At 43.3% G+C, this 26,061-nt stretch overlaps 1 protein-coding gene across 2 annotated transcripts in view; it reads right to left on the reverse strand.

The window, feature by feature from the left end:
- Nucleotides 1-25,492, reverse strand: part of LOC112266781 (RNA-binding protein Nova-1-like) — a 61,240-nt gene extending 35,748 nt beyond the window's left edge. The window contains exons 1-3 of one of the 2 annotated variants that reach the window (XM_042297154.1): nucleotides 24,612-25,492; nucleotides 22,644-22,718; nucleotides 13,798-13,941 (exon numbers count right to left, since the gene is read on the reverse strand). In XM_042297154.1, the coding sequence (XP_042153088.1) occupies nucleotides 13,798-13,941; nucleotides 22,644-22,718; nucleotides 24,612-24,768 (376 nt within the window). In that variant the 5' untranslated portion in view covers nucleotides 24,769-25,492. The remainder of the gene's footprint in view (nucleotides 1-13,797; nucleotides 13,942-22,643; nucleotides 22,719-24,611) is intronic. The other variant, XM_042297155.1, reaches the window with a different exon arrangement.
- Between the last annotated feature and the right edge of the window lie 569 nt (nucleotides 25,493-26,061).

Consider the following 26,061-nt stretch of genomic DNA (forward strand, 5'->3'; position numbering starts at 1 on the left):
GCTAAATACAGGGAAATTCTTGAGGGAAACCTGTTTCAGTCTTCCAGAGATTTGAGACTGGGACGGAGGTTCACCTTCCAGCAGGACAATGACGCTAAGCATACTGCTAAAGCAACACTCGAGTGGTTTAAGGGAAAACATTTAAATGTCTTAAAATGGTCTCGTCAAAGCCTAGACCTCAATCCAATTGAGAATCTGTGGTATGACTTAAAGATTGCTGTACACTAGTGGAACCCATCCAACTTGAAGGAGCTGGAGCAGTTTTGCCTTGAAGAATGGGCAAATATCCTAGTGGCTAGATGTGCCAAGCTTGCAGAGACATACCCCAAGAGACTTGCAGTTGTAATTGCTGCAAAAGGTGGCTCTACAAAGTATTGACTTTGGGGTGGGTGAATAGTTATGCATGCTCAAATGGTCATTTTTTTGTCTTATTTCTTGCTTGTTTTACAAGAAAAAATATTTTGCATCTTCAAAGTGGTAGGCATGTTGTGTAAATCAAATGACACAAACCCCCCCCAAAAATCAATTTTAATTATAGGTTGTAAGGCAACAAAATAGGAAAAATGCTAAGGTGGGTGAATTCTTTTACAAGCCACTGTAAGTTTGCTGACGACACAACAGTGATAGGCCTGATCACCGACAACGATGAGACAGCCTATAGGGAGGAGGTCAGAGAACTGGCCGTGTGGTGCCAGGACAACAACCTCTCCCTCAATGTGAGCAAGACAAAGGAGCTGATCGTGGACTATAGGAAAAGGTGGGCCGAACCGGCCCCCATCAACATCAACAGGGCTGTAGTGGAGCGGGTCGATCACCAACAAACTATCTTGGTCCAAACACACAAATACAGTCGTGAAGAGGGCACTACAAAACCTTTCCCCCTCAGGAGACTGAAAAGATTTATATATATAATATAATAACTATATAATAGGCGGTGTCAGAGGAAAGCCCATAAAATTGTCAGAGACTCCTGTCACCCAAGTCATAGACCGTTTTCTCTGCTACCGCACGGCAAGCGGTACTGAGAGCCAAGTCTTGGACCAAAAGGCTCCGTAACAGCTTCTACCCCCAAGCTATAAGACTGCTGAACAACTAATCAAATGGCCACTGGACTATTACATTAACCCCCCTCCATTGGTTTTGTACACTGATGCTACTCGCTGTTTATTATCTATGCATAGTCACTTCACCCCTAACTACATGTACAAATTACCTCAACTAACCTGTCCCCCTGCACACTGGCTCGGTACCGGTGTTACTTGTCATTATTTTTGTAATAATTTTTTTACTTTAGTTTATTTGGTAGATACTTTCTTAAACTATTCTTGAACTGCACTGTTGGTTAAGGGCTTGTAAGTAAGCATTTCACGGTAAGGTCTACACTTGTTGTATTCGGCGCATGTGACAAATAAAGGTTGCCTTGATTTGAATGCACTCTCGCTCTCTCCTAAACACACAGACTGTCACACTCACTGGAGTGTCAAATAGACAGCTACGTGTCAGTCAATATGTTGTGAAATAGTTCAACAACCTCATGGTACAGGCAGGACTGCATGTGTTAGAAACCATGGAAAGAATTCTCAAGTGGAGAACACTACTAGTAAAGATTCTACAGCTGAATGCTGTATGTGGATCTGTGGATCAGACATGTTTCCTTTCAAATGTGGTTCAGCATGAGAACGCCAAAGACTTGAGTTTAAAAAAAGTAAGGAACTTGTATGTCGGCCCTGTATTAAAGAACATAAATAGTTAAAGAAAAGTGTGATAAATAAAAAATATATACCAATTTCATTTAAGGACCAAAAAACTGACAGCTTTGCCATATAAATTGCAAAATAGTTGGGAAGAGATTTTCGATGTACCCATTCCATGGCACATGGTTTATGAATTTATATGCAAAACAACGCCGGATTCAAAACTTCAAATTTTTCAATATAAATTACTATACAAAATTCTTGCAACTAATAGAATGTTATATACATGGGGGATACAATCTTCCTAGCTCTGCAGATTCTGCTGTAAGGAGGCAGTCATAAGATCATTTATTTTGGTATTGTCCATATGTAGCTCATTTTTGGTCACAGGTCCAGGAATGGCTGAAGAATTGCAACATTTGCCTAGAACTAACACTACAGACAGCAATACTGGGTGATTTGAAAAGCCATGGTAAATCAATCAATAATATAATAATTATTTTAGCAAAAATGTTTATTTTGAATTTACAATCTGTAGAAGCTATGAGAATAGAAAGGTTCAATCCGTTTGTGAAGCATCACAGCACAGTTGAAACATATATGGCAAATAGAAATACAAAATGGATGATGTTGAGAGATAGATGGGAGGGGTTGAATGGAGCTGAAGGCTGGGACTAATACAAAGATAAACAATGTAGGGCATAAGGGATCTGTAGAATGTATATAGGTTCGGAGCTTTTGTGAAATAGCATAGTTAGAAATAGAAATCAAACTGGATGGACATCAGAAATAGAGGAAGGACTAAGAACAAACAAGAGAGAACTATTGTAAAGTAGACTGTGTCTGTAAAATGTGTATAAGATGTATGAATTGAAGGTAGAAGCGGAAGTGTTTATTAGTTTACTCCAATTGGGGGATCGGCGGATGGGTTTGCGGGGAATAATAATAAAGGTATATTCTTTAAAAAAGTATGTATGTCTATATAGGTATGTGTATGTATATATGTGTATATATATGCATGCGTGTATGGATATATATATTTACCAAAAAAATATGGGGGATTGGATATGATGCAGACAATTACATTGGAAGCAACATTCTTTCCGCAATATTAAGCTGATCCACCCCCCAAAAAAAGGAAAAAAAATAAAAGACTTGGGTTTATGGTTCAAGGAGAGTCATAGGGGCTTTTCCCAGGAACTGTGGGGGTTTGTCATGGTTAAAATGCTGCCTTCCTACCTCTCTCCCCCCTTTCTCTCTCTTTGCCTGTTGGCAGACGGACAGACGATTCCCTGTCCCCTCACATCCCGGGTAGAGGTGTAAGGCGCTATAGCGCGCGGCTCTAGAAAGAGGCTCTGAAAAGCAGCCTTCTCCTCTCCTCTCCCACCTGCCAGGAAGAGGAGGGGTGGGGGGGGGCTGAAGGCTGGGATTGCACGTGCGGCCCATGGGCGACCCTGGCCTGAGCTACCTCTCGTAGGTCTCTCTGTGTTTAGACTAAAGACATAATCGGCAGGACTATAATTATGCAGAGGAGAGCGTCTGACTCAACTAACAAAATGCATAGGAGGACACCATTCCTACTTCGTTCATTCCCCTTCTCTCTCCTTTCAACTCTACCTCTTTCTACGGATCTCTTTTACTCTCTTTTTCTCTCTCTCTCTCTCTCTCTCTCTCTCTCCCTGTCTGATTTATGGGAGCAGCATCCCCTTTCAGTCTGTCTTTTTGGGGGATGTTTGTGTGGTTCCAACAGCGGAGTGAGAAAATAGCAATTAGCTATCAGCAAAACAACAATTAGCAATGTCTTTAGTGACTAACGGGATCAAGGTTTCACACGTCTTTACTTATGCAGTGGAGCTGAGGCTGTTGCTCTAGGAGTGACACGAAAAACTCACTCACAGTAAAGCATCCTCATCCATCCATGATGTCATTATCATTCATCAAAACCATATGGCGTTGGATGGCTATGATTTCAACTTTCCAAAAAAATGAGGTGTTTCATAAACAGCCTCACCAATTCATGCACTGCAAACATGCACTGCAAACACTGTTTCCATATATCTCCCCCAACATCATAAATCATCATATAGTGTATTTCTGGTTAGAGTTGATAAAAACGGTCTAAAATGAGAGTGTGTCTAGAGTGTGTCATGTCAAGAGAACCCCAGAATGTAGACGCCACCCATCATCAGACGCAGGTCAAGGGTTATAAAACCCATCAAGCTCTCATCACAAGCCCTCTCAGGGCTCCAGCAGCCATGTGACAATGGTTACGGCTGTCTCATGACGTGGCTGGACACCAACTGTACTGACCCCAGCCAACACACCCACAGCCCTGCTCCCCTGCCCCGTTGCCCCCTAACGAGAATCCTCTGTAGGGTCACAGTTAATTAGCGCTCCCCGTTCTGCCGCAATTAAAGCGAGAGTACAGATTGTGTGTTGAAGGGGCCGTTCCAACAACTAATGGCTTTGGGGACCGACCAACAGGAGGGGAAATTAATCACAGAGAGGGGGTGAGGATATAGGGGGTTGGGGCGGGGCGGACCCGGGGTGTGAAGGGGGAGCTTTTCACTGGAGATTAGAGATAATGGAGGGCCAGGGGGCGGAGCTAGAGGCAGCTGTGGAACCTCGTCTTTTTCTAGGGGGGAGATGGGGGGTATGGGGGGCAAGTAGGAAGGGGCACAGGGGGAGCTTTGTCCCCATGTAAGAGATTAGGTCTGTAAAGAAGGAGGAAAAATCCTCTACCGGGCCAGCTCTCTTTTTCAATGAACTTCTTTGTCAGCGCTCACCTTCCATTTTAAAGGGAATGCAACCTCCACACAAAGCAGCGCTCCATTGTCAGGCAGTAAAAGTGCAGCATGCTCCTTTATGACCTTCCACTTCTTCGTCCTGAGAGTTGCGGTATACATTCTCTTTTTCTCAGACAGAGTCTCCACCCACGGCAAGGACACTAGGAGATTCAGACCCTTGCTTCTAACCATCCCCCATACTGCAACAGGGGATATCTCCATGGCAACCATAAACGCTAAGTGTCATTGTTGTGAGTAGAGGTCGACTGATTATGATTTTTCAACGCCGATACCGATTATTGGAGGACCAAAAAAAGGCGATACCGATTAATCTGCAGATTTGTATTTATTTATTTGTAATAATGACAATTACAACAATACTGAATGAACACTTATTTTAACTTAATATAATACATCAATAAAATCAATTTAGCTTCACGTATATAATGAAACATGTTCAATTTGGTTTAAATAATGCAAAAACAAAGTGTTGGAGAAGAAAGTAAAAGTGCAATTTGTGCTATGTAAGAAAGCTAACGTTTCAGTTCCTTGCTCAGAACATGAGAACATATGAAAGCTGGTGGTTCCTTTTAACATGGGTCTTCAATATTCCCAGATAAGAAGTTTTAGGTTGTAGTTATTATAGGAATTATAGGACTATTTCCCTCCATACCATTTGTATTTCATTAACCTTTGACTATTAGATGTTCTTATAGGCACTTTAGTATTGCCAGTGTAGCAGTATAGCTTCCGTCCCTCTCCTCGCTCCTCCCTGGGCTCGAACCAGCAACACAACGACAACAGCCACCATCGAAGCAGCGTTACCCATGCAGAGCAAGGGGAACAACTACTCGAAGGTTCAGAGCAAGTGACATTTGAAACGCTATTAGCGCGCGCTAACTAGCTAGCCATTTCACTTCGGTTACCCCAGCCTCATCTCGGGAGTTGATAGGCTTGAAGTCATAAACTGCGCAATGCTTGACGCACAACGAAGAGCTGCTGGCAAAACACACGAAAGTGCTGTTTGAATTCATGTTTACGCGCCTGCTTCTGCCGACCACCGCTCAGTCAGATACTTAGATACTTGTATGCTTGTATGCTCAGTCAGATTATATGCAACGCAGGATACGCTAGATAATATCTAGTAATATCATCAACCATGAGTAGTCAACTAGTGATTAGGATTGATTGTTTTTTATAAGATAAGTTTAATGCTAGCTAAACTTACCTAAATAAATAGACAAATCGGCGCCCAAAAATACCGATTTCCAGTTGTTATGAAAACTTGAAATTGGCCCTAATTAATCGGCCATTCTGATTAATCGGTCGACCTCTAGTTGTGAGTGTGCAATCACAGGAGACTCTGCTCGGGGCCCAATGTTGTCGAATCCAAAAAGGCATCGAAACAATCCAGTTCTGTTCTCAAGGAAGTACTTGAATAAATGGTGTTGTGTTTTTACTTCCCATCCTTTCCCAAGCGCACAGAAACGACTGTTCGCTACCCATTGGTTCCCTGAATCTGTGGGCCCTCGATGTGAGTCGAACAACGGAGAGTTGCAGATGAGCTGCGCAGCCGCATTCCCACTTCACTCTCCTCTCCTCTAGCAGAGACACAAGGCCAGAAGTGACAGACATCTTCCTCTTCCTGCTACACCTGCTGGGGCGGGTAGGGAAGAGGAGGGGGAGGAGGGAGAGGGCGAGGAGGAGGGGGGCTCTGTTGCTTGGGGAACTGTCACTTTCATTCCGATCACCAAGGCAACCGGGTGTGCAGCGCAGTCCCACAAAACCCGCTTTGTTTTGGGAGTTGGAGTACGAGGGGCGTGTTGTCTCCTGCTTTGTACCTCGAGAACACCGTACACACTTATACACACCCAAGCATGCATGCGAACCAGTGGAGGCTTCTGAGGGGAGGACGGCTCATAATAATGGCTGAAACGGAGCATATGGAATGGCATCAAACACATGAAACCATGTATTTGATACCATTTGACTAATTCCGCACCAGCCATTACCAGAAGCCTGTCCTCCCAAATGAAGGCGCCACCAACCTCCTGTGATCGAACACAGGCAGTCGCTCTCTGTCTCCCTTTCAGCTCTCTAATATATCACAATTCTTCCAATATCATCCCATCCGCTCAATTCAGATCACAAATCAAGTCAATTGTGGTGGTGATTCAGACATCTCAGTGGGTGGGGCTGAGCTTTGTGACAACATGTTTCAGGAGAGAACATGTCAAGTCCTCTCTCCTCTCCCTAACTTGACTCTGTTATTGAAGCCAGAATGTTTGTTGTCTCCTATACTGTCACTCATGGCGTGTTCCACAGTAACACCCCCCCCCCTCTTTTTGTCTGAAGAGGCAAACCTTGTTGCTTAGCCAAGCAAACCTAAATAAAGACCACTGACTTTTCTGATAAACTCACAGAAAATATGCAGCCGATGACAAGATGAGAAGAGATAGGCAAGCGGTTGTCTGTTGTCCATCAACTATATTCTGCTGACTTTAGCAGGGTTGTACACAACAACAACATATATTGTGATTATATCAAATCATACTCATGGCATTGACAAGACATGGAGAGTGAGTTGCATTATTTGATTAAATGCTAGGATAGTACAATGAGTTAGAAAGCCTGGATTTGTATCTCCTTAGATAATAGATTTCAGTGGAGGCTGGTGGGAGGAGCAATAGCAGGCCAGGCTCATTGTAATGACTGGAGTGGAATCGGTGGAACGGAGTCAAACGTGGTTTCCATATGTTTGATCTGTTTGATACGGTTCCATGTATTCCATTCCAGCCGTTACAATGAGCCTGTCCTCCTATAGCTCCTCCCACCAGCCTCCACTGGTAGAATTACTGTAGCTATCAAACTTATACGACACAACCAAACATGAGCTCAAGCTAGCAACCAAACAAATGCATTACATTCAAAAACTGATACAACTGTAGTCCAGTTCTAAAGGCCTGCCTGCACACACACCACGCACGCTACACCACACCACACACACTACATCACACACCACACACACCACGCACGCTACACCACACACCACACCACACACACTACATCACACACCACACACACCACGCACGCTACACCACACACCACACCACACACACTACATCACACACCACACACACCACGCACGCTACACCACACACCACACCACACACACTACATCACACACCACACACCCTACACCACACCACACACACTACATCACACACCACACACACCACGCACGCTACACCACACCACACACGCTACATCACACCACACACCACGCACGCACGCTACACCACACCACACACACCACACACACCACGCACGCTACACCACACACCACACCACACACACTACATCACACACCACACACCACACCACACACACTACATCACACACCACACACCACGCACGCTACACCACACCACACACACTACATCACACACCACACACCACGCACGCTACACCACACCACACACACCACACACACCACACACGGTGTGACATGACCCTCTTGAGGCAGATGGGAGACCAACTCGCTCACCCCTTCCCCCACCCTTGAGGGGCTGAGCGGTCACAATGTCAAAGACTCTATTGTCATTAATAGCCATCATTGACCATTCAAACCACTGGATATTCAGTCCACTGGATATTCAAATCACTGCATATTCAATCTACTGGATATTGCTTTCCTTCATCGCTCTCTCTTTCACTCTCTCATTCCCTTTCTCCCTCCCATTCTCTCTGTTCCCCCAATCTGTCACATATACATTTCCACCTCTAATTAACGCACACCTCTCTCCTTCCACTTTCACTTCATCCCTTACAGCTTCTCTCTCAGAAACCTCATCCATTCATACAGCTTCTCTCTCAGAAACCTCATCCATTCATACAGCTTCTCTCTCAGAAACCTTATCCATTCATACAGCTTCTCTCTCAGAAACCTCATCCATTCATACAGCTTCTCTCTCAGAAACCTCATCCATTCATACAGCTACTTCCTCAAAAACAAAAAACCCAGAGCCATATCTTTCCTTGTGCCTTCAACCATAGATATGAATATACCTACATCAACACCCTCCAACAAACAGACTCTAGTGCAGATTAATCCTATGTAGGTCTGGGCCTCTTTAGGCCAGGCAGTAGCAGTTGTTGCATAGTCCCAGAGAGGAGACAGCACAGCTGGGGCAGAGCTTTGTCATGCCAGCACAAAGGAATGATTGAGGCGGGCTATTTTCGACTCCCCTCGTACATAATCGGCCTGTAACAAAAGCCCCCGTCCCTCTCTGCCAGCCAGCCCGGCTACAGCCAATCCCAAGATAGCTCTGGTCTGTCTACAGTACCGGCAACCACAGAGGTGTATTCTGATTGGTTGCCAGGTCTGATGGTGTTGTGATTGGCAGGTGCCTTGTGGAGTGGGATTCACAGGGTCAGATATCCCCCATTTAGACACAGAAAAGGATCCTATTCAAAGATACTTAAAAGAAATTAGATAATGACTGGATTCACTGTCCCCTGCATTCTTTTCCCGGAGAGAATATTTGAAAAATGAGGTTTAAACAAGTCTTGTTGCATGACTTAAAAAAAAAAAAAAAAACTTGTTTCATGACATAACATTTCAGCTGGAATGTTTGGGTTTTTATTCAAGCACTTTCATGAAAACATGGCTCTTTTTTAACTCTAACTTAGGTGTGAGTTATCAGACTAACTGGCTGTGGTGGCGCAGGGGGAGTCTGGGGGGGATATGAGTAACTGTGTGATAAAACTCACCGGGTGGAAAAAGATGACTGCCTCTCTTCCCTTAGCCTTTCTCTGCACACCTAGTCACGGTTCTCATTTCCAGAAGTAAACACAGACTTAGGCCTGTTAAATCAACGGAGGTTATGCAGTGATTGGGTTGTCGGGGGGGGGGATAGTCAGAGTGTAGGGGGTTGATGACAATCATATTTCACCATGCAGGAAGCAGGCGGTTATGGTGTAGTACACTGCAGACCCTGCTCCCACTCCCGGCACAATTGATCTGTGGGATATATTGGTGGAAGTATATTTATGGCCGGTCCCAGTTTACTCTTTTTTATTATTCTATCTGATTAAAAAGCTGGAGCACATGGAGCCGGCAAAGCTCCAGCACCCTAGAGACTGAAGAGATCAGGGAGAGAGAGAACAAAGGATACAAGATGAATGAGAGATCAAAACAGTGAGGAGACTTGGAAGACGAAAGAGAGAGAGGTAGCTAATGAGAGAGAGAGCGAGAGAGAAAGCAAGAGAGAGAGAGAGAGAGCGCGCGCGAGAGAGCTGCAAAATTGGATAGCTGCAAAGGGTAGGAGGGAAGAAGAGAGATTGGGGTAAATGCATGTGGGTATACATGTCTGCAGGTAGCTACAATGTCCTGCACTCCACTCTGGATGTGGCTATTAGATTGATTAGCCATGCCTTTCTTGGCTGGGCAGGGTGATTGATGTGGCCTGACGCAGGCTGTAGCAGAGGTGAGTGAAGCCTCGGGGTTAGTTACACAAGTCAGCTGGGTGATGGAGTGGACAGGGAAGCATACAAAATGTCCAGCAAACTGAATACGTCACAAAAATAGCTGTCGTACAGTCAATAAAGGCCACCTTGATAATCCCAGAAAACCATTCAAATCAAAACAATAATGGTGAAGATAATGTGGATGATGAGGCTGATAAGTAGTAGTTTAATCATCATCATTCTAATCCTCCCTGTGCTCCTGTGTGCTCCTGTGTGTGCTGCCTGCCTGTGACGTGACAGCCCCATGGTGGCATGGTAGGCTGCGCAGTGATTGCTCAGGCACTGACTGGCACCGAGGAATTATTCAGCCAGTCGGCCATTCGTTGGCTTGGCGGTGACGTCACACATGATGGAAAACAAAAACAAAGCCAGTGGGATCAGGGGGACCTTATCTGTCCCCACGGTGACGCGGGACACCCTGTCACCAGCCTGTGATCCTCTACTGCTGGCGACACTGTCACTACTGGTGCTCAACAAAGACCCTCTACATACTAGGCTGACATGCACACAGGCACTGAGTATAGCTAGATAGCATTGACCTAGCATCAGCCATGTGCTGTGGATTTTATGATATTGTTTTAAAATGGAGATGGAGTGTATTAAAATGAGAATTGCTGCTTTTGTGGAGGCTGCTGAGGGGGAGGACGGCTCATAATAATGGCTGGAATGGAGCAAATGGAATGGCATCAAATCATATGTTTGATGTATTTGATACCATTCCACCATTCTGCTCCAGCCATTACCACAAGCCCGTCCTCCCCAATTAAGGTGCCACCAACCTCCTGTGAGCTGTACATGTATGCCAGTGGCATAATGTTGGGAATGGTGGATATGGGAACATTTTCTATGTTTTCTAAAAGTAATCAATGACAGAAATCATTAAAAGTTCATGGCGCAGCTATCTCAGCCCAATCAAACTGGCCTGTCTCTAGGTGTGAGTTCACGGAGAATAACTTCAAAAGACAGTCAAAATAGTGGTATCCTTCTACCATTAGCCTTAAAATGCCCCATCCCATATCTAACTACTCCCCTGGACAGCATCACTTCCTGGAATAAAACTACTTCCTGGAACATGGCTGACCGGAAATGAAAAGGGAGAGTGCAGTCTAGATAATGACAACACAACTTCATATTAATAGTGAAGGTCTTGGTTAGGCAGCACAGCACATCAAACTATACATTCATCACAATATTTCTGAAATTCAGTCAGAATCAACATAATAATAATTGTATTTAGATGATATACTGAATTAACTGAATAACTGAATTAAACCACAGACGGTAATAATGATTCAATCTAGAAAATAGACCGTAAATGAAAACAAACAGGAAACTCATTTCAGCCAGACGAGTTGGATATGCAATATTGCGGCTTTTCATCTTTCAGTCAAAAAGCTTATAGCCTAAGCGGCTCGGAAGGGAAAAATCAGTGATGTTGATAATGCTTTGGTGGAGGGGGAGGGGGAGGGGGTTGGCTAGGTATTAAATCCTGAAAACTGCAATCATGACAGAGGATTAAGACAAAGCTTCAATATGGTGCCACGCTCCAGCGATACGGAGGGACAGGGGAAGATCAGTGAGCGGTTGGTCAGGACAAACTAAACGTGGAGGGAGTCCACGTTTAGGAACAAATGACAAGACTGTCTCTCACTTAAAAGGAGAGTTCTTTATTCTTCCACCATCACCTTTGAGCCCCATTAAACCGTCCCTGTGGTGATGTCATACTGGGAGGGCATCCTAAGGGATGGGGTGTCACAGGGGCAAACATTTGTAGGTGGTAACCTGTAGGTGGGTTCAAGGGTCAAAGACATGTTAAGGCTGTGGTCTTTATGAACCATGTGTTCATAAGCATTTGTATCTCCCAAATTTGAAGCAAAATGGTCCTCATATTAAAGGTGGGAAGAGACGCCACCACCGTTCTCTTGACCTACTTACAGTCTCTGGAGACAGTAGACAGCTTCCAAAGACTGGAGAGGTGACCCAGAACAAGTAAGCTCATCACCTGGATGATAATTGGACTGGAAAACACCTAGCTATCTTCTTGTATTCCTTAGCCAGTAGCTAAAATATGAAAGTGAACGAGCACATAGCGCCTTGAGCCTAATTGCCATCTGAGGGCATGAAATTAGAAATGTTGATGTTGACTTAATCCGTTTCTGGCATTTCTCAAACTTCAATATCACATAGAGCATGAGAAAGAAAAGCCTGATCATTTCCAATTGCACTCTGGGTGCGATAGCTAATGTCTTAATATCTTTACTCCACTTGTGATCCCCAAAGAAAGAGTAATGGATGACACGAGTGGCTGCAGCATCCTTTACCTTTTCTCCCTATAGGCCCAGACACCTGCAGGTATGAGCAATGATGCTGTCATACAGAGACTTTTTTTCAGCCCTTGTAAAATAGAGCAGCGGGCCTCCACTCTGCCGACGCAAGTTCGCAGTAAAATATGGTCGCTACTTTCCAGTAAATGTCGCAGGGGCCTGTATTTCCAAGGTGCTGTATCTAATAAATCTTGGCTCCTATAATAATGAATGGTTGCCTGTCTTGGCCCAATACTACTGTGGCCAACTAATTGGTTGGCAATGAAATGCTGGTGAGGCACTATCCCAGGATGAATTGAAGGAGCACGTCTTGTGCTGTGGGACAGAGTCTCAAGCACTACACAGCCATTCCTTCTGGCTTGACTCTACTTTTCCCCCCATCATTCCCCACGGCACCCACCTTGCCCAGCGCCTACCTCCGTGCCCCCCTGGTGAAACCCCAGACGGGACATCGCAGCAGGTGGACCTTTTGATTTGTCAGCCAGGAAGAGCAGTGCCGGTGCTCATTTGCATACAGATGCCTCCTTCAGTGCAGAGGAAGGACACCCCCCCCTACACAGTTCCTCTATACCCCCACAAGGGCCTTTACAGCCATCTCTTTCATTTTCTTTATTTTCTTTCCCTTTCACTCTTTCCCTCCCTCTTTCTGTGGTCCTTTTCAATCTCTATCTCAACAAGGCCGTTCTCAACATCAGATCACTGGTTACTGCCAATTCCAATAAGGGAGGAGGGTTTGGGATGTTTTGGGGAGTCGAGGGTGGTGGGGCTCTCGCACCTTGCATCTGCTCTAGCTGGCTGGAGTATGGGGTCTTCAGTCCCAGGGAGAGGAGATACAACAGAGATGGCCTGTTCTGTTGACAGGGCTAGCAGTAGAAGGATGTACAGGGAATTACAATGCTCTTCTAACAAGGAGCCCAACATCTGAAACAGATTGCACCTTCTCCCATTTCACATGTCCAGACAAGAATCCCATTGAGTGCGATAGAGATATAACATGTACAGCGATTGGTTCGTCTCATAATTTCAATGTATCCCTTCCTGCCTGTGAAGTTCAGAGCAAATTCTCATCGAGCACACAAGCTGCTTCACTGACAGCTGAGGCGCATCTCATGTGTCTAGCCGTGCAAAAACGTCATGTCATGAGGGAATTAAGAGTTTAGGCAAATACAATTTCACCTTTAACTAACCCTTTAATCCTGTATCTGTGGCGAACTTGACTCTGTGTTCACGCGCATGTCCCTATGTGATCCACGGCTGCATGAGCCCTGACAGAGGCCATGTCTGATACCCAGTGGAATCCTCTTCCAGACACAACACGTCTGGGAAAGGGGAAGCCTCTTTGAGGGGCAGAGGTCAATAAATAAATACATATAGGAGACTCCTGAAATAAGCTCATTTATATTGAAAGATCTCTAAAATATGACGTCATTGATTGAAATATAGCAGTGGTCAACGAGCACTCACCAGGGTAGAAGTCTTTGGATTTGGACAGTTTGATGGTGGCGCCGGTCTCTTTCTGCAGCTGGACGATGGTCTGCCCTCCCTTGCCAATGATAGAGCCGGCCGCATAGCTGGGGATCAGCACCTTCAGGAAGTACTCACCTTCCTCTGCAGGCAGGAAACGGAAAAAGAAAGTGAGAATGTACTACACTCAGGTAGTTGATCAATCTACCTATACTAAAATCGCACAGCCACTATCATCCATCTCTGTTTTGCACAGTCCCCCACCCCCATCCCCCCTTCTCCCCCTCAACCTATCCATTCATCTTTCAGGCATCCTTAAACTCTACAGAAAATCATCTTAGTGCATGATTAGATTATGACGACAATCCACAACAACTATCCTCTTTCTATGCATTTACAGCCGTAAATCATTTCACAAATTGATTTAATCTCATTTTAGCGTTTCACAGAAGTATCTGCTCTTTGTCATCATCTTGGCAGACCGTTATTAATAAAGGGATGGGATTTGTTAAATCTAATCAAATAGATGTAATGCTTTTGGAAACACACTCACACATTGCATAACCATACTCCCATATTTATACCATCTACCCCCTACAGTCTGGTTTCCATAAATGTCCCTTTTACACTTTGGCCAGTTTCAAAACTACTGTACACATAACAGGGAAAACTTGTACACTGCTCTCAGCTCCTGTTCTTCCGCCCACCCTCCTTGGATATAGGACAAAACAAGAAGACACACAGGCTACTGTAGTAGGAACACAACTGAAACATCAAAAGCTTGAAGACATGAAGGCGTTGCTTCAAAGTGGGCAAATGGGGGGTTTAGCAGCCAGAGAGGAAACAAAGCTACCCACCCCCTTTCGGAAACAAAAGTGCCTTTGTTCTGTATGGCGATGGCTACCTGCCTGCTGAAGCGTCCACATGCTTCCTAACCAAAACAGTTCAGTGATTGGTCAACAGTAGGGATTCTTCAATTAAGTGTTTGTTGCCATTCAACGATAGACGACTCATCTTCATGAACATTTTTTCACTTGAGAAATACTGCACCAAACATCCTAGTTAGATGTAAAATTGCGCGACTAAGATCTCCAAAATGAATGACTAGTTTGAGGAAGTGTATACTGGCTATGGCATCTCAAGATGGAGAAACATTTATATTGTTGCTTTTTTCTAGTTTATCAAGTGGTCGAGCACACTCACATACCTAGGCGCCAGCCGAACCGAAGCATGTGGAAGCCTTATGCCAGCAAACGGCCACAGCCTCTTCCCTGACAGGGACTTTAAGGTCTACAGCCTCTTCCCTGACAGGGACTTTAAGGTCTATAGCCTCTTCCCTGACAGGGACTTTAAGGTCTATAGCCTCTTCCCTGACAGTGACTTTAAGGTCTATAGCCTCTTCCCTGACAGGGACTTTAAGGTCTATAGCCTCTTCCCTGACAGGGACTTTAAGGTCTATAGCCTCTTCCCTGACAGGGACTTTAAGGTCTATAGCGTCTTCCCTGACAGGGACTTCCCTGACAGGGACTTTAAGGTCTATAGCCTCTTCCCTGACAGGGACTTTAAGGTCTATAGCCTCTTCCCTGACAGGGACTTTAAGGTCTATAGCCTCTTCCCTGACAGGGACTTTAAGGTCTATAGCCTCTTCCCTGACAGGGACTTTAAGGTCTATAGCCTCTTCCCTGACAGGGACTTTAAGGTCTATAGCCTCTTCCCTGACAGGGACTCTTCCCTGACAGGGACTTTAAGATCTATAGCCTCTTCCCTGACAGGGACGTTTAAGGTCTATAGCCTCTTGCCTGACTGTGACTTTAAGGTCTATAGCCTCTTGCCTGACTGTGACTTTAAGGTCTACAGCCTCTTCCCTGACTGTGACTTTAAGGTCTATAGACTCTTCCCTGACAGGGACTTTAAGGTCTATAGCCTCTTCCCTGACAGGGACTTTAAGGTCTATAGCCTCTTCCCTGACAGGGACTTTAAGGTCTATAGCCTCTTCCCTGACTGTGACTTTAAGTTCTATAGCCTCTTGCCCTCTTGCCTGACTGTGACTTTAAGGTCTATAGCCTCTTTCCTGACTGTGACTTTAAGGTCTATAGACTCTTCCCTGACTGTGACTTTAAGGTCTACAGCCTCTTCCCTGACAGGGACGTTTAAGGTCTATAGACTCTTCCCCGACTGTGACTTTAAGGTCTATAGCCTCTTGCCTGACTGTGACTTTAAGGTCTACAGCCTCTTCCCTGACAGGGACGTTTAAGGTCTATAGCCTCTTGCCTGACTGTGACTTTAAGGTCTATAGCCTCTTCCCTGGCTGGGACTTTAACCCTCAAACTACCGACTTGGGTCATTTGACCTGAAAGGCATACTTTTGACCATATCCCAAATGTGGTTTATTCTATTCTTATTTTTAATTTTATGAATTTTCAATCAACTTTTTCTTAATAAATCTAAATAATTGTTTAATATGGACTTTAAAAAAATTAAAGTTATCCATGCCACCAGAGGGTGGAGGGGGAGCAGTATCAGTGATTTTGACCAGATAGACAGATCATCTGTAGAGATACAGCTCCCCATGTACTCACCCACAATTGTACTTTTTTTATACCACGTATCGTATGACACTGTACAAAACCAAAATTACCTTATTTTTGTGAATATAAAAATCTGCCAATGGTATACAAAGTCTGCCAATGGTGTAAATACTTGATAGAACTGTAATACAGAAATCCGATATGTTCTGAATCCCTTCAACCCTGTTACTAGAGAGTTACCCTCCTGCGGGTTTTAGCTTCAATTCAAATCTAGCACACCTGACTCTAATAACGAGCTAGTTGATAAACTGAAGCAGGTTAGTTACAACAGGGATTGAAAGGAAAACCGACAGAAGGGTAGCTCTCTAGGAACTGGGTCGGAGATCCCTGTTCTAGGGCAAATCTAAAAAACAATTTATTTGGTTTCTCCAGAGACATAATATTAAGCTAGACAAATCCTCAGAAGGTGGAGGGGGACCTTTGGAGTGATCTTAACCTGATAGACAGATCACCTGCAAAAATGGAGCACCTTATGTACTTGGCTATGGTTATAACATGTAACTAGGTATGACCGTGTACAAAATCTAAATGACCTTAGACATATGCTTAGTTGCATTCAAAACAGCTCATAAAAGTACGTCAGTGGTATGACTGCTTGGTAGAATTATAACACAGAAACCAGCTAGCTCCCCCCTGAAAGTACACATAGTGTTGTATTGGTGTTTATTCTCTGAAAAATAGTTATATAACATTTTTTTTTAATGTTATATAAATACCAGAATTCCTTTAATACTCTACAATATTCTATATTTGTGCAACTTGTTATGGTTTTTTGGTTGCTATAACATTTATTTTGAAGTGACTTGAGGATTTGGGTATGCTTTTTGAAGCATCCTGCCAGAGGCCCTACCACTCCCATTGTTTCACTAGCAGTAATGCTAATGCTGGCTGTGGGGTATGTAAATGAAGAAGACTAAGCCATATGTCTCTCAGGATCAATAGGTGAATTCCATTTCATCCCAAAAATGTAGCATATTTCAAATTTTGGTGTACTGACAGACATTTTTACCACAAATATGACACAATTAATATTTACTTAACTGAATGATACTACAATCAAATTATGGTAAATCTGCTTTTCAGTGTTCATGTGGATGTGTATAACGCCATTTTTTACTTCAGTTTTACAGATGCTAATGAACTGTACATTTTCTAAAATAACAGTCTGTTTTGGTAAAAAAAAATCCTATCTGAAAATAATAAAGTTGTTATTTTTCTATGAATGTTGCTTTTTCCAATAGTTTCTTCTTGGGGTCAAAATGACCCAAGTTGGTAATATGCGTATATAAAATATGTTGGTAGTTTGAAGGGTTAAGGTGACATTGTATCCCAGTATCTCAACCAGTCCTCTCGTCCTCTCTTAATATTCCACCACAAGTAATCCAGGTTGCCTCCCCCAAGGCGGCAGATATAAATAGGATTATTATTACGAGGGCATGGTTTTGTGTCACTTCACGACACACATGCACTGTTGATGTGCAAGCTACGCTATGGATGGAACATGCCATAATACCTGTTCCATACTAACGCAACAGAAATCAATCCACTGTGCAAGATGTGGAGAAGGTGGTGGGGGGGGGAGAACACTGAGTACCTTATAGAGCATTGGTTGAGAGAGATGGTGAGAGGGGTGCAGGCAGGCAGACATAAGAGGTTTTTGGCCTAGCTGGGGGAATCAGCAGCTAATTAAGAGAGTTCATTATCTTTCATCAAAACACTCACTGGTCCTGCTATAATCTCATTAATCGATGCACCCCCATTTGTTGTGTTTTCTGTGACTGTTTGTTTGTGGATGGCAGTGTGTGTGTGTGTCTGTGTTTGTGTGTGTGCAAAGAGTCTGTTTGTTAGAAATATCATTTTCTCAGCACTGCTGTTCTCCTCAGCATTCTCCAAATCATAAAATTGCACCATTGGCACCATCTGGGACCTGGTCTGTTGAACCCACCCAAGGGTGATGTACAGAGAGCGCTTTACACAAGGAGGAAATACGATACTTTCCGTTCTAACTGGGAGTAAGGTCATAGCAATGAAATCATGCATAGAGCTGGGATGGCCTTTTAAAGCAAGTTACAGAATTGTTTTCTCCCCCACAGCAATGTCTGACAGTAAACCTGTTTGAACTGAGTATAAGAAACAGCAGAACTGCCTGTGTTCTGCATTGACCCAGATTCCCAATAAAGCCAAGACTGACCTCGTTTTGATTGGGATGGGTCTACTTTTAACCAGCCTCAATTAATAATGGAATGAATAAATAATATCAAACACAAACGGGTTCTGCTGCTGCACATGAACCCTCATACAAACTACACCATACAAGTACACAACACACACAAATACAATAAATACACACACACAGACAGGTGGACATACATACATACATACATACATACATACATACATACATACATACATACATACATACATACATACATACATACATACATACATACATACATACATACATACATACATACATACATACATACATACATACATACATACATACATACATACATACATACTGTATATCCATATAAACATCTCATAAACAGTAAACACATGCCTTTCATACACAGTGGGTCACTTTTATACATAGAAATGATTTCTAATTGTCTCTGTCTTTAATAATTTGTTATACAGATTTGCCTGTATCATGGCTAGTCCCAGTTGCTCAGATGATAAACCTGCATGCAGCCCGTACTAATCAAGCATGATGACTGCGCAGTTGCTTGGCTACTCCTGTCTAGACAAGCACACATTCTACATCGATCTCTGATAGGTAAAAATAAAACCACTTGCCCTGTCAGATATATTTCCCAGGCGCTGTCAGAAAATAGCCAAGTCAGGCTAGGGCACAAGATCCTCAGATTGAATTAGTATGTTTTGTGAGAAGAGGCTTCATGCTGAACTGTTGTGGGTTTTAAATAATTGTCTGATGCATCCCAGTGAGGACTGTGGATGGATTGATTTAAATGAGCATAGACCTGAAAGAGATGTGATCCGCCCTGAGCAGATATTAGGCATCAGGATTGTGGTTCCTGGTTGCCAAGGGTCTTTGTTTTCTTTCCCCTCACACAACAAAAACAGGGACACATCCCAGCAGTTACAATTTCTGCCGGAACACAGTCATTTCCCCTCACTTGTCATTGTATAAGACTCAAAGGGATACGTCAAGATGTTGGCAATGAGGCCCTTTATCTACTTGTGGATACCATTTTTATGTCTCTGTGAGCAGTTTGAAGGAAGTTGCTAACTAGTGCTAGCGCAATTGCTAACTAGCATTAGCGCAATGACTGGAAGCCTATGGATATCTGCTAGCATGCTAGTTAGCATTGGCTTGAGAAACTACCTCTGGCTTCCTTCTTATTGGACACAGAGAGATGAAAATGGTATCCATTAGTTCCTCTGACTGGGGAAGTGCCCCTTTAATGGAGGAAAATCAGTCACCTATTCTCTGTGTGTGTGTTTTTATGCATGTTTGTGTATGCATGCGTATGTGTGTTTTAGAGAAATGCTTCCAACTCACCACTCCCAATGTGCTCTATTGGGAAAACAACAAAGTGAGCCAGCTAGGTCAGAATGCATCCCACATGTCTTACTCCTAGTATGCTTGGCGTTGGATCAGTGTCATTCGTTCAAGTGTGTGTGTGTGTGTGTGTCATTATGTGTGTATGTAAGGGGTAGCTACAATAAATAATGAATAGGCATCTGACATAATAAACTAGTTTGTAAACACAGCAATCCGTTGCTAGGGGCTCCCAGGAGTCCTGGAGCCCAGAATAGGCTCCATCAGCCTGGATGGTTCAAATCTGGAGATCTGGTGTCGGCGGCTGGGTGGGATTCTGGGCTAGTCTAAAGCAATGGGGTGTTGGAAAAATGCAATTCACTTAAACTGGGGAGATTGTGTGGGGGAGCGGGCCTTGGTCTCACCCTCCACTCCTTTTGTTCAAGTTAAATCTCCAAACCAGTTAGTGGACAACCACCTGTCTTGGTTCTATATGGGAGCTACTCTGAGTAAACCCTAGAACATGAATAAGACAAAATAAAAAAGTATTTCACATCTGTAGCCATTCTGTTGTCTGGGAGTGTTTTCAAGGTCACCAGTTAATCTGTATGAACCTCCTAGTTGCTGTCCTCTGTTTCTTATGTAGCCAGGCGCTTAATGTGTTTCGGTTTGGTCTGACCCGTGTGTAGCTTTTTCAAAATGTCACCCCTTCTAGTGTCCACTTTTGAGCCTTTCCGGACACGGCTATCTGAACTATGCTAATGCCCATACTGAGTGGCGCTCCTTCTCCAGCGCGTGAGTGTGTGAAAGGCGCTGTGCATTGTTCGTCGAGCATGGCTGTTTCGAGAGGGGGCTAGATCTTCCCCTCTGCATCGCTCTTTTCATCACTCTCATCCATATTCATCGCGAGGCCTCTCCTCCACTCAGCAACCCGCTGGAGGAGACAGGCGACTCCTGCGCCCAATTGTAAAGCCACCATTTCACCCGCCCCAACCCAAACCCCGCCCTATACAACGGGATTTTTTTTTTTGACGCAGTGCTTAAAAAAAAAAACTGAAGATGAAGAAGAAGCAGCTCCTCCTTCATGTTCATGGTAATCGATGGGCAGACACGGCTGCATATGCGGTTGCTGGGGGTAGGTAGTCAATGGCAGCTGGCGAATGATGAGGAGGTGGGTGGAGGTGGAGAAGAGGGAGCAGTTGTGATGGGCTGAAGGAGAGTAATGATTAGCATGGATGGAGAGAAAGAGAGCGCCGTGCTGCCTAGAAACGCTCAGCTGAAAAACAGCCATGCCGCAGAGAAGTGTTTCGGCTACAACAGCCCGGGCTAACACACACTGGGTGGCTACGAGATTGGTAGGCGATGGGCAAAGCTTATATTTGCTCTTTGTTCATGGTGCTCCTTCAACATCATTGACAGATCAATTTGCAAATGTTTATGCAAAGCCTCTATAAAAAGCAGCTCTGCTCCCTTTTGGGGTTTTTCACTCTGTGAAAGTGTGACGCATTCTCCTCAGCAGCAACGGTTTGATCCCAGGAAGGTAAGTCACTTAAGCATGCGTGAGAGGCGCTCAGCTCCAGAGGGGAAAGCAACACAAAACACTAGCGATGCGATCGATAACATCAAAGGCCCTGTCCTATAGACCGATGGCTCAGTGCTGTGTATGGTATCTGCCAGAGGGGGAGGGTTGGGGAATCATCACCCCCCTCCCATCATTAGCTCGTCTGGGTCCTCATCATCTTTGCACCCCTCTCTGTCCCCCCTCCCCGGACTTATTCCCAGTCTCCTCACGTCATTTGGCAAGGCCATTAGAAGGCTTCCTCACCACTATCCACTAAAGACACTTTGGTGCCAGTCCATCCATTTACAAAATGACTTCAACATATCTTATTATAGTGGACAGAGGGGAATATAATGTATTTATTTATAAGAGGGGAGTTGGGCTGAAGACCTATCTTAATATGCGTCCCATGGGTATGCAGTGGGAGCAAGTCAAGCATCTGGATTGTAAAATAAATCAAACCAGGTCAGTGATTTTTACCCTGATAAGAATGTCACCTTTATGTAACATATAATCATGATTTACAGCCTCTACAGGCTACAGCACAAAGCACTATCAGACAAAGATGAACATTCAATAAAGTAGACAATATTTAGAGAACACAACATTCATTGAGGTTGAACTATGTCTAATCCACTTTATCATCATTCCCAATCAATCCCCCTTTTAACAATTTCATGCAAAAGGATTGAAGGTGATCATGTTAATTATGAAATTATAAACAACCAATTGAATATACACAATATATGCAATAGATATGCAAATATTATAAATATGATAACTTGTTAAATTCCACAAATATGAATAGCATGGCAAAATAAGCATGGCAGTTTAACATGAAAATGGATGCTATGGACTTAATTATATAAAACTTAAAACATATGGCTACATTTGTTTTGCAGATGATATGCTTATAATCCAAGCTTCCATGATAGTCCATATACATAAGATGCTTATGAATTGAGATATCTTTAGCTCAATAAAAGATGTAGGCCGAAAATGTGAAATCTGATTTAAAGGTTTCCCAGAAATAGTTTCAGAAAAGATTGGGTTATTGTAGTCTGCAGACTATTTTTTGCCTTTCTTTAGGAACTATTCATATCACTGTCAAACTGCTATAGTAATGTTGTAATTTAGTAAGCAAATAGCAAAAGAAAGTAGAATAACAACAAAATCAAAGTGTCTCTCTTACCATGTGCCTCAGAGTGTGATTCCTGGTGAGGGAATACAATGCCTTCAGTTTCAAAAAGGGGCTGCAGGAAGGCCACTATACAGGAAGAGGAAGCACATTGTGTGTGTGTGGCAAAACTAATGTTATCACAAATGATTATGAGGTACTGTACACCCCTGTAACTAGCTTCAATGTCCTGAAGTACTGGTTCTGTTCAACCACAAACAACCTGCACACGAGGCCTGTTGATTAAGCTATTGGGCTCCAATATGGACAGGCCGCCAGCTAGCCTACATATAGTATCAATGGTTGCTCTGCTATAGAACACAGTCAATCACTTTGGGGTATTATGATCATGAGAGTATTGTTTAGAAAGGTCTCAGTAAAGCTTTTAGTTAACCATTTCTAAATGTTTGTGTGTGATGCAAAAATTAAAACATCAAGCTATTGAAGTGGTCGGTAACACTGAACTCGATATAACCGACTGCTATAACTCTTTACTACTTTTTAAGCATGTACGAGACTTTATAATGTATTCTTATCAAGCGTGTATCTTTCCAGGATATTGCTCTTTATATAATTTCAGAGAAAGCAACTCCAATGTGTAAACAAAAACAACCTCATTGAGTAGATGTGTGTGTGTGTGTGTAAATATTTTGACTGGGCGTCTGTTGACTACAATACTCCATGGGAAAGTGTGGCTACTGTACTCTAGCTGTTCTCATAATCACAGACATTTCATTTGGTCAAATGGATGAGATGTGTGTGTTGGTAATGTCTCCCAAGAGTGCTGCATGGTTTTTAGATATGTGCAGCTGTGCATCGATTCCTTTTAACAAAGCTGTCTCACTTAATTTCCTTGACAGTGTTTAATCATCGCAAGAGGTTATGGGAAATCACTTTTTTGGTCACTATAGGCTTATTTCTGGTTGTAAAAAATATCATGATATTGTTATGTGTGTGGTAGGTAAGTGTGCCACACTAAAATAGCTATTCTAAAACTTTTTTTTTTACCTTCAAAAATGTTTTGTAGGCCTATCAAAAGTCCACGAAGACAGGATAAGTAAATACTAATGGTATAGTAATAATGCCAGTAGAGGATGATAATCCTTGGTGCATGATAGCATGTAAACAAAAAACAAATGGTGATTACCTACGGTGACATCCATGTTTGCTCCAACCAGTGAACATAATCATGATTGGAACGTATTCAATGGCAACGTAGCCTTTCTTTTAATGAGCGTTGCAGTATTTTTAATGCTACAATGACAATGATGCATAAGCAGTGACTGCATAATAGCAGATGACAATGTTGCACTGAAATGGCGACATATACTGTAAGCTCCTTTATTAAGGCCTACTAATAGTGGTGTCTGCATGAATGTTACTGTCTTCTTGAGCAATTGCACGCAAAGAGACTAGAGTAGCGTAGCCTATGTGACAGATTATCGACTATCACACGATTACCCGTCACAAAGCAAGGGATGTGAGCGCGGTCAACAATGGAATGTTTTTCAGTTATTTGTAGTTTCGAGACTGTTCAGTTATTTTGGACATCCACAATTTCCTTTGCGTAAAACTCAAAATGGGTGAAATAAAATATGAATGAAATAACCCTTTTAGGTTCAAGATAGCACCTTTTTTTCTAAGAGTGTACATGAGACCTGAGGGTTCCCTCCAAATCAGCACCCTCTCACTCACCCCCTTCATTGTACTCATTCCATCAACACAAAGGATTTTCCTTATTTTGTAAATAGATGCAATGAAAAAAAGACTACAACAAGATGCAATATATTTCAAATGTTGCTTTATACATGACTAAATAACACTAGTTTTAGTGTTGTGTTGAGCCATGCTACACATCAAGATGATAATCAGACAATCAACCTGCCATCCTTTCCCTTTTTCGGTGCTACCCCAGTGTGCGCATAAGGATAACATGGATTCACACATTCGAGATAATCCCTCGCATCCCCATCTTTTACTTACCTCCCGTGTTTGTGCGTTTAGTGCTGCTAGCCTCGGTTGGGGTCTCCAGTGGCCTTTTACGCGAATCAGGGGGATCCGACTCCATGTGCGGCTGTTGATTGTGATGGTGAGGATTCAAGAAAATCCCGTTTTGTTGTACTGCCCCGCCGGCCATCATTTTAAAAGTAGGTTGGGTGAAAATGCGTTTATCCCTTTATGCAACGTAGCCTATTGAAAAAAATGTATTTAAATAGACGAAGCGATTCAAAAATCGAAAATGCGTATATTCTTGCGAATGAAATATCTTGCGCGTTATCCTCGCCTTTTCAGAGAACACCGAGATGCTACGCAGAGTATGGGTTATTTGTTCTAACGGAGGAAGACGATGCTTGCGCTGCGTATGGAACGTAACCTCAACAAAAATCCAATGAACCGATAAATTATGTCCAGTTCCAGATACTATAAACGTGTTGTAGAAAGTAGGCTAATTTAATCTTCCATTAATTTCTTCATTTGTGTTATTTCACTCCACTGCAATATTCCTATCAGGCAATGGAGAACGATGGCGCTCCTCTCTGTATTGCGGTTAGGCAATGGTCAACAAAATAAAAGATCAAAACAAAAATATACAGACGACAAAAGAGGTTAAATAAATAAAGGGAAAGGAAAAGTGCTGAAATAAAAATATGGTGTTCTATCCGGTCGTCCTTTCGTGCATGAAGACACCCTGCAGTCGATGTTGGAGGGCAAGAGGTGGGTTTTCAGGAGGGTCCAAAGGGAAGAGAATGCCGAGAATGGATACAAAGCTAGAGGGAGATGCGAATTGTTTGTAGTCTCTCAGGAAAGATGCTGCAATCGTTCGTTCAGAGCATCCCTTCGCTGACTGACTGTAGGAGCGCAGGGTATCGGGTGACGTCACGAGGATCAGAATCATCCCTGTCAAATGTTGAGAAAACGAGCCGCCCCTCTCGAAACGCGATTGGATGAACTGATTTTCTCCGGCAAACAGAGTATAAAATAAATGTCACATGATAAAGAAAGAGGAGGTGTCGGGGACAACTAGGTCAATGCTAGAAGGGATACAGATTTGGTCAAATTAACGTCAAAAGTTGATTTTTTTTTTTTTTTTGCATTTTAGCTAACCCTAACTCTTTTCCTAAACTTAACCTAATTATCCTAACCTGCTACGTTAATTATCCTAACCTGCTGCGTAAGTTCTCCTAACTTGCTATGAAATGTCAAATCTGAGAAAAACTGTATCCCATCCAGTGAAAATCGGACAACTAACCAAGGGTCGATGCACAGCAAGATGTACAGGAAGATGTACAGGAAGATGTACAGGAAGATGTAAATCTAGGCTGATTTGGAGCCGTAACTTCTAACGGCGCTCCAAAGTGCCTCATTCACTGGAATTCTTATCGTGCACATTTTATGAAAATAAAAAACAGCCACGATGAAGTGGCTTAGTCAG

This window comes from Oncorhynchus tshawytscha, linkage group LG14, assembly GCF_018296145.1.
Source record: "Oncorhynchus tshawytscha isolate Ot180627B linkage group LG14, Otsh_v2.0, whole genome shotgun sequence".
Lineage (NCBI taxonomy): Eukaryota > Metazoa > Chordata > Actinopteri > Salmoniformes > Salmonidae > Oncorhynchus > Oncorhynchus tshawytscha.